At 39.0% G+C, this 11,942-nt stretch overlaps 1 protein-coding gene across 1 annotated transcript; it reads right to left on the bottom strand.

The window, feature by feature from the left end:
- Positions 1-426: 426 nt before the first annotated feature.
- On the bottom strand, positions 427-7,617 carry LOC103477278 (visual pigment-like receptor peropsin). Its single transcript, XM_008430285.3, has 6 exons — positions 7,368-7,617; positions 6,467-6,672; positions 3,908-4,007; positions 2,075-2,179; positions 1,105-1,328; positions 427-1,019 (listed from the first exon to the last, which is right to left on the bottom strand). Exons 1-6 carry the CDS (start codon positions 7,504-7,506, stop codon positions 561-563), a joined length of 1,233 nt encoding a protein of 410 aa, XP_008428507.1. The 5' UTR covers positions 7,507-7,617; the 3' UTR covers positions 427-560.
- Between the last annotated feature and the right edge of the window lie 4,325 nt (positions 7,618-11,942).

The following is an 11,942-nucleotide window of genomic DNA, read 5'->3' as shown; positions in this document are numbered from 1 at the left end:
CTGCTCATCTTTTTGGACACCGTGTTATCTGCAGCGTATATGTGAGATTAGCGTGTGAGCACCCTCGAGGGTGCACTGCATAATACCATCAGATACTTCAGTCAAGTCAAGGATGGTTCATTGGTTCCAGATGATACAACGGATCTTATGTCTCAGCACTTTACTGCTTCCACATTTCATGGATTGTTCCAAAAAGGATTTAGGCGGGCCGGTTATACTGGAAAGATCGTGACCTTTAGTGCTAACTAGAAGTTTCTGGTATAATTTATTTGCAAGGTGAATGCCAGACTAAATAACTTCAAAGTAGTTCTAATTAATACCAGGAAAGCCATCCAAGTCCGTTCGTCTTTGGGTCTTAAAAACTTTGCAGAGAAGTGCATAGGAAACTATCAATTCAGACTGATGTAGTAAAACAAAAATAGAAAATATAATTCAAAAATTTGTTTATTAGCGCACATACTGATGCCAAACATGGGTACATCTGTTTATGAAGATGGGTAAGATGAAGAAAATACAAAAAACAGTCAACCCCACCCTGGTACTCCTGGTTTAAAACAGTCTTAGAGTCTGTCGCACCAATACTCTGACGTTTCAATATGTGAGGGCACATCGATGTGGAAGATCTCAGGAGGAGTCTCTGGAGGACTGTTGACCCCGGAGTCGCTGTCAGGACTCGACCCGTTTGGCGCTCCTGCCAAATATTTCGCCTCTGGTCTTTGGGCAGGAAGCGATGTATGTTGGAGCAAGTTCTCAGCTTTTGGTTTGATGTTTCTAAAGTGTTGCAGATGCACCACTTCCCTGCTCTCTGGAATGCACGGAAACAGCAGTGAGACCTCCTTGCGAAATCTGGAGCTCATGCCGAAGTATATGAGTGGGTTGTAGAAGCTGGCAGACTTGGAGAAGAGGCGGGTGACGATGCTAGTGGTGCTGGGTACATGGAAGCCCCAGGCCGACCACATGGAGACCACCGCGTACGGTGACCAGGCCATGATGAAAGCAGTGCAGATTACAATAGAAATCTAGTGGGGCGGGGGATAAAAAAATCATTATGGTTTCATTTGAATTTCTGCAACCAAATATGTCATGATTCTACTTTAGACTTACCCTCGTGACATCTCTTTCCATCTTCCTTTGTCGCGCAGAGAGAAAACCATCAGCGGACATTGCATTTGTGCATTTTACAGTCTTTATAATAGATATGTAGGAGAAGAGCATGATGATCACGGGGATGAAAAAGCAGAAGATGAGGATAGAGATTATGTAAGACTTGTAGATGGTGGAATAATTGGCTTTGGACCAGTCCACCTCACAGGTGCCATAACCCCGATCTGCAAAACACAAGATGTAGACAATAAGGCTGTAGCTCAGTAATTATGACAGATGAACTGATATCCTCTTTTGATGTTGTTGTTATTTTAGTTTGACTATGGACCCTGCAAGAACTGGTTAGTTGTTTCATACCAGCCATGCTTTAGTTCCTTCCTACTGTGGTAATATTTCATACCTGGTTTAGTACTTTAAAGTGCTCAAAATCCTCTTTGAGAAAATGGGCTTGTATGTCTCCAATTAATTTGATCTAGCTTTAGGAGGTCATTTATAGTTTTTTTAATCAAGGATCCTAATGTGTCATTTTTTTAAAAAATGTTTGTCACTTTTGGCCTTTAGTGAAGAGTCATTTGACAAGAAAGAGGATGGAGAGATAATGGTCAGACATGCAGCGTATGGCCTGATACCATGAATTGAATGCAGGAAAACCACATCGAGGATTATATCCTCTGTAAATACTACCAACTGAGCTACCCAATGCCCAAACGTCATATTTTGTAGAAGTTTGGGGGTGAGCCAAACAAAAATCAAAGAAAAAGAAAGGGGGGGGAAAAAAACCCAATTAAATGAAATTATAAGTGAGACTTAAACATTTTTAGTTTTATTTGTCCCTAAAATACCCAACTACCAAGAAAAACTAAAAAGGAATGGCTAAGTACTTTGATAGAAAAGAGTTTTGTACAAAATGGATGCAAGTGGGTACAAAAAACCCCATTACATTTTGGTGAGGTTTCAAACTGGAACAGACCTGTGTAGCTGCCCCATCCCAGCAGCGGCGCGACAGACCAGAACAGCGCTCCGGTCCAAATGAAAATTAGGGATATAGCAATGGTGTTGATGCTGATGCAGTGTGCTGCAAAAATACACCGCAAAAAGAAAAGGCAATGTCAAAACAACAGTACATAGTTCATGAGTTTGATTTTTAGTTCATAAAGGTTAAATGTTTTTGGCAAACAGAAACAGTGAGAGTCTTTGAAGGAAGGAAAATTCTTGTTACTTGTTATGAATGTCAGCACTCTCATTGACATTTGTTGAACAATGAAGTCTTTTATTGACAGCCTTTACCAAACACTTTGCGTCTGAAAAGGACATCTGTTGGAATGATAGTACACACATTTTTGCGATCAGAGGAAACTATGAAAAGGTCATCTCTTTCTTTGCAGTTCTAAAGCATACTTCAGAGCTGTGCTATAAGGACCTGGAAAAGTATTCCTAGACCTTAGACATTTCAATATTTTGTCACAATCTTTATTTTATCAATTGTAACACAAATCTATGCTTAACTTTTAATAAAAAGTAAGGTTCCCCATGTTGTTTAACATTGTAAAGTTATAAAAAGAGTCAATTTTTATTTGCTGAGTCAATACTTTGAGGAAACACCTTTAATCCAATCAGAGCTGGAAGTGTTTTCCTGCGTCTCTCAAACAGATTTTCACTGAACTCTTTGCCCATTCTTTTTGCAAAATAGTTGAAGTAAGACTGAGAGGATCTCTGAGCAACAATTTGAAAGTCTTCCTACAGATTCACAATTAGATTTAGTGCTCAAAGCTTTTCTTGCAGGATTTACCTTTGTCCATCCTGCAATTAACTGAATGAGGGAGGCTGTTCTTGACAGCATAATGTTCTGCTGTGGAAATGCTGTGTTTTTCACCCTACACAGTGTTTTGTGTGCTTTAGTTTGGTCTTATTTGACCACATGTTTGTTGCTCAGAACAAGGAAATATGTTAGGTTTTTTTACTCTGCAAATCTAACCTTTACACAAGAGTGGCAAAAAGAAAACCAGTTTTGAAAGAAAGTCAAGAATTTCTGTTTGCCATTACCTGTCCTGCCAGAATAGATGGACAGCTATATTCTTTCTATGGTATGTTTTAAAGACTGAGATGTTGTTTTGTAGTCTAAACCAGCATTAAACTTAACTACAAATACATTCCTGATCAATCTGGTAAATTATTGGACAACTATTTTGTGTTGTGCTGACCCATCACATAAAATCCAAATGAAACAGAACCTTATGGTTGAAATTTCACAAAATGTGCAAAAGTTCAACAGATATAAATACAACTGTAAAACTGTAAGTACAGAAACTCAGAGCTTTTTGTAGCTTTCACACCAACTCACCTCACATACCTGGTGGTTAATTTGCTCCTTAGATTGTTTAAATTGCTCTATTCAGACCTAGGTTAGTCATTTTCAATGGCTATATTATGGCATATAGTGCAACTGGTGATATCCCACACTCGCCACTAATGAGCACAGTTTACAGTCACAGAGTTTTAAAAACAACCGCCAGCTACGTAAAATCAGATACAGTTTTTCACCCTCATTTCTATGTAATTAGGACATTCTTTGACATTCAGATGTAGTCTCAAAAATAGAAAATGTCACCTCAAATTGTCTTAATAACATACTGGAGAAATATAAATGGAATGGCTGGAGACGAACGGTAGTTATTTTCCCAGCTGAAAACAGAAGCAGGCTTTTCTGTCAGAGGAGGTCAGTGGAATGAGAAGGAGGGCAGCCATGACGGTACGAAGCCCTCTTTGCGTTTTCACACTTGCACTATGAGAAGTTTGTTCTGACCTTTTTGCGGGTGGCATCCCTTGATGTACCTGGTGACGCTGATGACTGTTAAGGTGTTGATGCTCACAAGGCCAAAGAGCAGCGTGAGGAAGCCGTCTACCTGGAAGAAGACGGACACAGGGGATTTAATGCGTGACATCTTTTCAGTGACTTCACCAGACTAAAGATCTGATCCCTCCAGACCCAATATTTGCATCATTCTTCAGTCAGATGCTACCGTAGGTCACAATTTGGTTGATTATTCTCCCAAAGTTAAAGGAGTCCATATCGCAGTGCAGGTGCTTTTGCTATATTTTATAATCTTTTTATATCTTTTAGCTACTTTTTGTCCCAATGCATTATCTTTCAGCTTAATTCTTAAATATTTTGATTGTTACATGGGAAATGTTTAGAATCTGTGATTTTTGCAATGTTGTTGCTGCTTGTTTTGGAAGAACACTTTGCAAAAGAGATCTTTGATATTATTAAGTACTTGCCTAGCTAAATAAAAGTTAATAAATAAAAAAAGCTAAAGCTCACAGCCAAACAGCTCCAGCATATTTTATAAAATGCAAATTTTTACTGTAAATTTTATGTATTCCATGCATCAATGTCCGAAAAGAAGAACAATTTTTCACTTTCACAAGTGAAGCATTGTGGCTTTTGCTATGATAAGTGGATTATGGCTCCTTTCATCTTCTCACTCTGTTTCTTCTTGATGACACTCAAGCATCCTGCAAGATTTCGTTGGTTTACTGTTGTGACCTTTCTCTTTTAAACATGAACATACTTTGGTTCATAGGGATGTAAATCTTGCTAAAACAAGAATCTGATTTTAAAAAGATTCTACTGTATTCCAGCTCTGGCAGCTAAATGCTTCAAAATATGACCTAATCAAAAACGATAACAGCAATCGAGGTGACGGTCATCCACAAAACAAATTATTTTCTCACTCTAACACATTGTTATTTAAAGTAGGCAAGTTTAATGACCAGGAAGAAATCGCTCCCATATTCCTTTGACCTACATGTGGATAACATGTTGACGGCTAAAAGAAACACGAAGAAATAACTTTGTCAAGCTATGTTGATGTTTTGGTATATCATATCTGCTTTATTGATGCTGCATTGCTCCTACAATCAGCTTTTTTAAAATTTTTACTTTTTTGTAAAGTCTGCTGTACATCTCTCGTTTAAGTTAAATATTCAGGTTAACTAAGATGAACAGAAAAAAGTGAACTGAATTGGATGACAGATAACAGAATTATTGTGATGTATCACACAAACCGCACTCATCAACTTTTCCCACCAATGGTGTTGATGTAAACTTTGGGTTATATATTGTTTGAGGGCGGATATCTCTGAATTACAACCCTTCTTGAAAGGCGTTGCAGTGTTTCCATTTCTCTCCGACTGTGCAACACCCGGCTGCCTGCTGAGTCACTTCCAGGTAACACACATCAGTTGAGGTCATTTGCTAATTACTATCTTGATCTTCCTTTGTACTAATCCAGTTACACGCGCTCATCACAATTTTCTCACTCACTCTGGTTCCTGGGGTTTTAATTCAAAGCTAGTTTCTTGCACACGTAGGAAGAATCAAAAGAGAAATAAATGATCACTGTAATGTTTTATGCCGCATGTTTGCCTCTGTGAAGCCCAGTTCGGCTTCCAAAGGTCCAAATACACCGAGCTGGCTGGGGTTTGTTCTGGTCACATCACGTTTCGTGCACTAATCTGCTTCTCACATGCTTGTTCACATGGTCTTTCCCTTTCTAAAGTGTTGCTTTTAGAGTATACCCTTATTTTTAATTTTGACTACCCCCCCCCCCCAATCCCAGCTCACTTCTCAGGGGAAGGTAAGATAAGAGTGGCACGCTACAGCTTTTCAACACCTTGTTTTTCTATGATTTTTCAGGGAGTTTTCCCTGACGTTCCTGCACGGATCCCAACTTTCCTCCAGAGCTAGCCTTGAGCAAGAAAAATAGCCTGCTGGAATTCCAGGCAAAAGAATGACAACAATTTAATTTTGAGCTGTGGCTGCGAGCGGATAAGAAAACACATGGATGAATGGTGCACTTCAACGCTTACACACATAAGACTTGTTTTTAAAATTAGGTTTTTAGATGGAAATTGCAATTGTGTTGAAAAATTAAAGCAAATTATTAAAATATGCTAAAAAAAAATCAAGGAAAAGCTCCTAATAGTTCTCCATTTGGTTGTTGAACTGCTACTAGGAGAGTTTACCTGTTTAAAGGTCTCCAACATGCTAATCTTATTACAGATTTAACCTCTAGCCTGCTTGGCGAGTACCAAAATCCCCTGCATATGCACGAGCACATACTCGCACGCATGCTCTATTCATGGTAAAACCTCTGCTGTTTTGTAATGTAATGAATTAACTGGGAAAGATAGACAATGCACATAACGTTTGCAACTCAGAACACTGTATGATAACATTTGACCTTTTTAATTATTAAACTTCATTGCTATAGCACAGGTTGAGATTTAACAGAAAAAAAAATCTGGAACACAATGAATTGTTTGGATTATTTAGCGTTTGTTTTCACGTTTCGTTCACCTGGCAAGTCCAGATCCACGTGATCAGATACCCGTCATCTTTCAGGATGTTAAAGATTTCCAGAATTCCTCGAGAGTATCCAAACACCGAGATGCTGGCATCAGAAATGGCGAGGTTTAAGGTGAAGAAATCTGTTGGTTGGAGTAAGGCCCGCTGGCGGTACAGGACAAATATCACCAGACTGTTTCCAAACCATGAAAGCCATCCTGCAAAAAAGCGACATCAGAGATATTTTCAGGACTATCTTATCTGATAGTGCAGGTAAAACTGGATTGGTAAAATATATTCAAATATAGATGATGTTCAACAGAAAAGCTACACATTGTCTAATGTTTTAAAATGCAAAATATAATCATTTGTTGGTGTAGTAGTTGACTAGCAACAAACCACGTCATGATGAGCTGTACTTGCATAATTTATACAACATAAATTACATTTGTGTCCATTTTACCATGAGCATATTTATGCTGTGAGTTTTACAGTCAGATGACGTTACGATAGAGTACACAAACTGATAAATTTGCCATTTCACGTAAAAAACCTGCTTGGCTGGACTTTAAGACTTTGATCAGATAAAACACAAAGTTCCTGTAAATCAAGACTAAAACCCACCTGCCTAAAGTTCCCTTTGTATAATAACTGAAACATTAATATGTATAATTGTTGTATATTTCCTTGATGATTTTGATGACATTTGACAAAATGTAATGTTTATTGCTTGTTTCATAATTGGTTACTGTGTGATGTTTTTTGGTTATAAGCACTTTGAACTTTACTTGTCACCTGCTTGTTTAAATGTTTGCTTAAAAATTTTCAATGAAACGGAAATGGCTCATCTTTCAATACATGAACACCTGCAAAATAGGAACCTGTCACTAAGGTTAGACAGTCTTTGACTTACCCAGCACTAACAGGTAGACTCCAACGATGGTTTCCCCTTGTTCAGAGAGAGGAGCCTCTGTATGCAGAGTGCTGAGGTTATTATTTCTCCATGGAATATTCACCACCTTCAGTGGAAAACCCTTCAGCGTTATTTCCATGGCCTGAACTTTGATGCCTCGGCATGAATCCTTTCTGTCCTCGACGACGGCTTTGCTCTCCACTGCTTCCTGCAGATACTGTCGTCGTTCACCAGTAGGGATGACTGGCCAGTTTGTTTTAAATCCAGCTTAGACACAGTCACTAATACCTGCCTGCTCGCTTGTTCCAATGTCTGGACTGGTAATCCTATCTATTTCTTACAACTAAGAAGATAGGGATTTTGGGTGGAAATCCTTGTCAATAGCAATGTATCCAGTAAGCCTTATAGAGTCACTTGTTTTAGTTTTAATTAGGTAAAGTACCAGGATTAATCAAAGACAATCAAAGGACATCGGTAAAGTCTAAACAGATAGAAATTTTGAGCTGTTGATCAAATCCCAACCTGCCTTTATTTTTAATGGGTTTTTTATTATTATTTCAATTTCGTAATTTGAAAAATGAATCCACTCCAACCAGAAATATAATATCTCCACAGTTTTCTCATTTGCTTCTTTATCAGAATTATCTTGATCAGGTTAAGCTTCTTTGTAAACTCTTGGACTACATAACATGTTTTCAACTCATTGCAATATCCTAAATTTAAAACAGAGAAAGTAGAAATGTACCTTTTCTACTACCTTGGAGGGTTATAGCTGTATAATAAACCAGGTGGAGTACCTAGACGCATTACCACGGATGATCAGGTGTGAAAGTAAATTTAATTTGACTCAACAGCACGTGCTCTTGATGCAGATGGATTAGAACAAGATGTTTACTTATCAAAATGTTCTTAAAATGAAAAATCTTAGGTGCAACCCAAAAGTATTTACCTTCTTTTTTAACATTTGCTTTAATTTTAATTCCATAGTAAATAGGAGCACAAACCTCCAGTGATTTTTACACAAAAGATCACTGGAGAAAAGCCCACCTTGTTCATTAAGCTTGACTAAATATAGACACCATTTTTAAACAATGACCCCATATCAAGGCCTTGTTGCTGAACGTAGACTAAGGTTGTTGTTTTTTTTCCTTTACATCACATAAATTTGACATTTTAACAGGGGTTAAATGATCTTTTTATACATCAAAATGAAGATTGGGCCTCATGATAGGACCTATAATAAATGAACCAAATGTTGACAAACATTAACAGTATATAAGCTTTTGGTTCTGTAAATCACTCAGAGCAAAATGTCTCTGTACTTCAGGAATATGTCCTGTGAAGCTTCGCCGTCTCTCCAGACATATATTTAACTTCTACTAATCGATTCCATTTACATGAAGCAATGGAGGCGGCGAGTGCACTTCAGCTGTGACGGAGCTTTGAAGTGTCATATGATGAGGATTATCCATGCTGTGCCAAGTTCAATGTGCACTGATGTCACTGCTGGAGCATCTGGCACTTCATGGATGCAGTATGTGGGGCAATACCACATGATGTACATAACTACACTAAAAAAGATTACATTCAGTTCATTTTATCCAAATGAGGCTAGACTTTTGTTATTGATTAAAACACTCTTGCAAGCTTACAGTTGCAACACATTTCCCCTCCTCCACTCTCCTCTTCACAGTGAGCTTCTCTGTGGTGGAGCATCTACCGAAGTGGGAACCTGAGCCACCGCCCTCCATGTGCGTTTAGCTTACAGTGCACACCTTGTCTTCCTGATCGCCCTGCCACAGAGCAGCTCTGCTGGCCCTCAGGATGTGGAGGGAAGGGCTGCTGCCAGATGCCTCGATGCTTCCGAGTCCTCCTCATGAAACCCTTTTAGTCTCTGAAAGCCAGACGTAGCCAAGAGGAAAGCAGGGCTCTGACCCTAATTGTCACCTGTCCAGCAGCTAACAAGGAACCCAGTCTCTGCTCATTTAAAGGAGAGGATTCTTCATGACACAGCTTAACCCCTGCAGCCTACAGAAACAAAATTACATTCAGGATCTTCTTTGTTTTTAGGTTAATGTGGACAACGCGGTGATGCTTGCAAAAACCTCCTGCCTGACATCGCTGGGTGCTAAGGTGTGGCACCTGCTGCAGTGAAACCTAATCAAGAGATTAGACAGTTTGGCGACAAGTGAGAGGTGGATTTCACTTTGAGGACAGCTGCTACTCGGCTTATGCTGCGACTAAGTGAAGAGGTCAAAGGTTGAGGAAAACCCTGCGTTCAGCAGGTGCCAAGTATAACAAAACATCTGTCAACAATTGACTCAAAACAAGAGTGTGAAGGGAGGGTGTTGCAGTCCTTATGTTCACTGGAAAAACAGCATGCCTTGTTTGACAAGAGAGGCTTTCAAAGTTTAGCACAAAGGAGTGACATCTGCAGAGCTTTGCAAAAGTTTTCTCATTTTTATTACATTTCACCCACACGTTTCTGTGTTTTTTATTGGGGGTTAAGTGCTAAAGTGGAAGGAAAAGGAAGCATGGTTTTTAAATATTTTTTAAAATACAAAATCTGAAGCGTATTCACCCTCTGTGCACATCAATTTTCAAGTTTTGAAAAGATTTAAGTTCTAACTTTTATTACGGGTGATATTTACAACTAAATAAAATGCACAGTTTGAAACAAAATGCTTGTCATGGGCCTCTGACATAGCATATATTAGTTTAATAAATAAATATTAGTAATGTAAGGTTGGCATTCTACAGAAACTCCCACAAGTCCTTAAAAAGAAAACACCCAGGACAATCCGGACATTGAAACATTCATTAGATTTCAAGGTTTTGTTTACATGAGACTGCTGTCTGGAAACAGTCAGTATTTTCAGAGTTTAGTTGGGGAAAAGTTCCACATTTAAGGGTTCTACATGGTTGGACCAAAGTGACAAAATCGGTTCTCATTGCTGCAGTTGCATGAAGAAAATCACGTCATTTTGTTATCAGCCTCATGTTGTCTGCCCCTTCTTGTCACGACCCCAATAGCAAACTTCCCCCCACCCATGCTAGGACACAATATGTATAAAAATCACCATACTGTGATTTTAGCACATTGTCGAAACCCTTGACCTCCGCCACATCCTGAAGCCATACGTTCTGCGCATGTGTGCTTTCACACCTGCGGAGTACTTCACACCTCGACAAGGATTATGTTCCCGAAAAGTTACACTCTGGTTTCAAAAGGTGCCACAGACTCCGATCAGTGGAAATGGGTAAACGAGCAGCTAGAACACAACAATGTCACTGTTTCCACCTCAGTGTAAAACGGGGTCTCAGTTAACTTAGGTCTAACTCTGAACATTGACTCAATTTTTCAAACACAAGTTTTTTTTATAATAGTCTAACCCTGTCCTGTGTATTTTGGCATTCTCTGTTCACAGTAGGCCACTGTATTATCAGGCTCATGATGATTGCTGTCTCAAGCAAAACTCTCAAGAAAAGCCTGCTGTTTTCTAGATTGAAAGTCGTGGACACATGTACTTTTGTAAAAGTGTGTGTTATAGGCCAAGGGTCTGTCTGAGGGCAACAAAGTCTCTCTTCACAGAGGACATGGACCACGTCAAAAGACCAATACAGGATCTGCTTTTAGAAACACGTCCACACACTCTCGCTTTCCTTGTCACTAATTAAGAGACACAGCTACTGCTTGTCTGAAAGGTGCATAGAGTATTGAGTTAAATGGCCTGCTTGTCATTTTTGAGGTCGGGCTGCAATTCTGCTAGCTATGGGAGTTCGCTACCATAGTCCTGAGCTCCACCAGAGAGAATCTGAGACAAATGTTTGTTCAAAATGAAATGTTAAATTCTAGCTTTTTCATTATATCTCTATTGACTTTGTTACCAGTATTCTAAAGACATTTTATTCAACATAGATGCTCAGCTTGTAGGTTTTTTGGGACTTTATTCTAGGGACTGGACCCCTGGAAGAAAGTTGATTTTGCACCTATGAACAATTTCTCTTTTGATTTGGCAACATATGTTAGTTTCATTATTCTGTTAAAATAGAAACTGGCCAATCGCTTCACAGATCCTCCATCATGCTTAACAGTGGGAGTTACTTTTTTTCACTGAAGACCCACCTGGATTTTATGTTTACATTTTTATGATGTGGGACAGAATAGGCTTTAGTTCTGGTGTCACTCCCAAATAACAGACTAGGATGTAGCTAATGTCTATTTGTTCATTTTAAATCCCAGAGATGCAAAGTTGAGACTCATTGTTGTAGCTGCCTACATTAGATGTCACACAGGTTCCCTGCTGTTCAACCGTGACATCTGCTGCACTCCTCCTGAGCGTTGCACCAAAACCACAGGAGGGTTACTTAGGTCAAAACTTGAGGTGTGTGTTATTTATGATGCTCTCCCATTCTGTGTTGGTCATGTGTCCTGGGATAAAAGGTGCATAATTCAAAGTTTTCTGCTTACCCATGAAAGAGCACATTACTTTTGCTGTGATGTCACCATCTTATTTTGCTTTATATTTAGGACCAGATAGCCTTGCAACATCACGATGGTCATCTGGATTAAGC

The sequence above is a fragment of the Poecilia reticulata genome, chromosome 15, assembly GCF_904066995.2.
Source record: "Poecilia reticulata chromosome 15, P_reticulata-male-v2, whole genome shotgun sequence".
Taxonomy (NCBI): Eukaryota; Metazoa; Chordata; class Actinopteri; order Cyprinodontiformes; family Poeciliidae; genus Poecilia; species Poecilia reticulata.
This window is presented reverse-complemented; position numbering and strand designations above follow the sequence as displayed.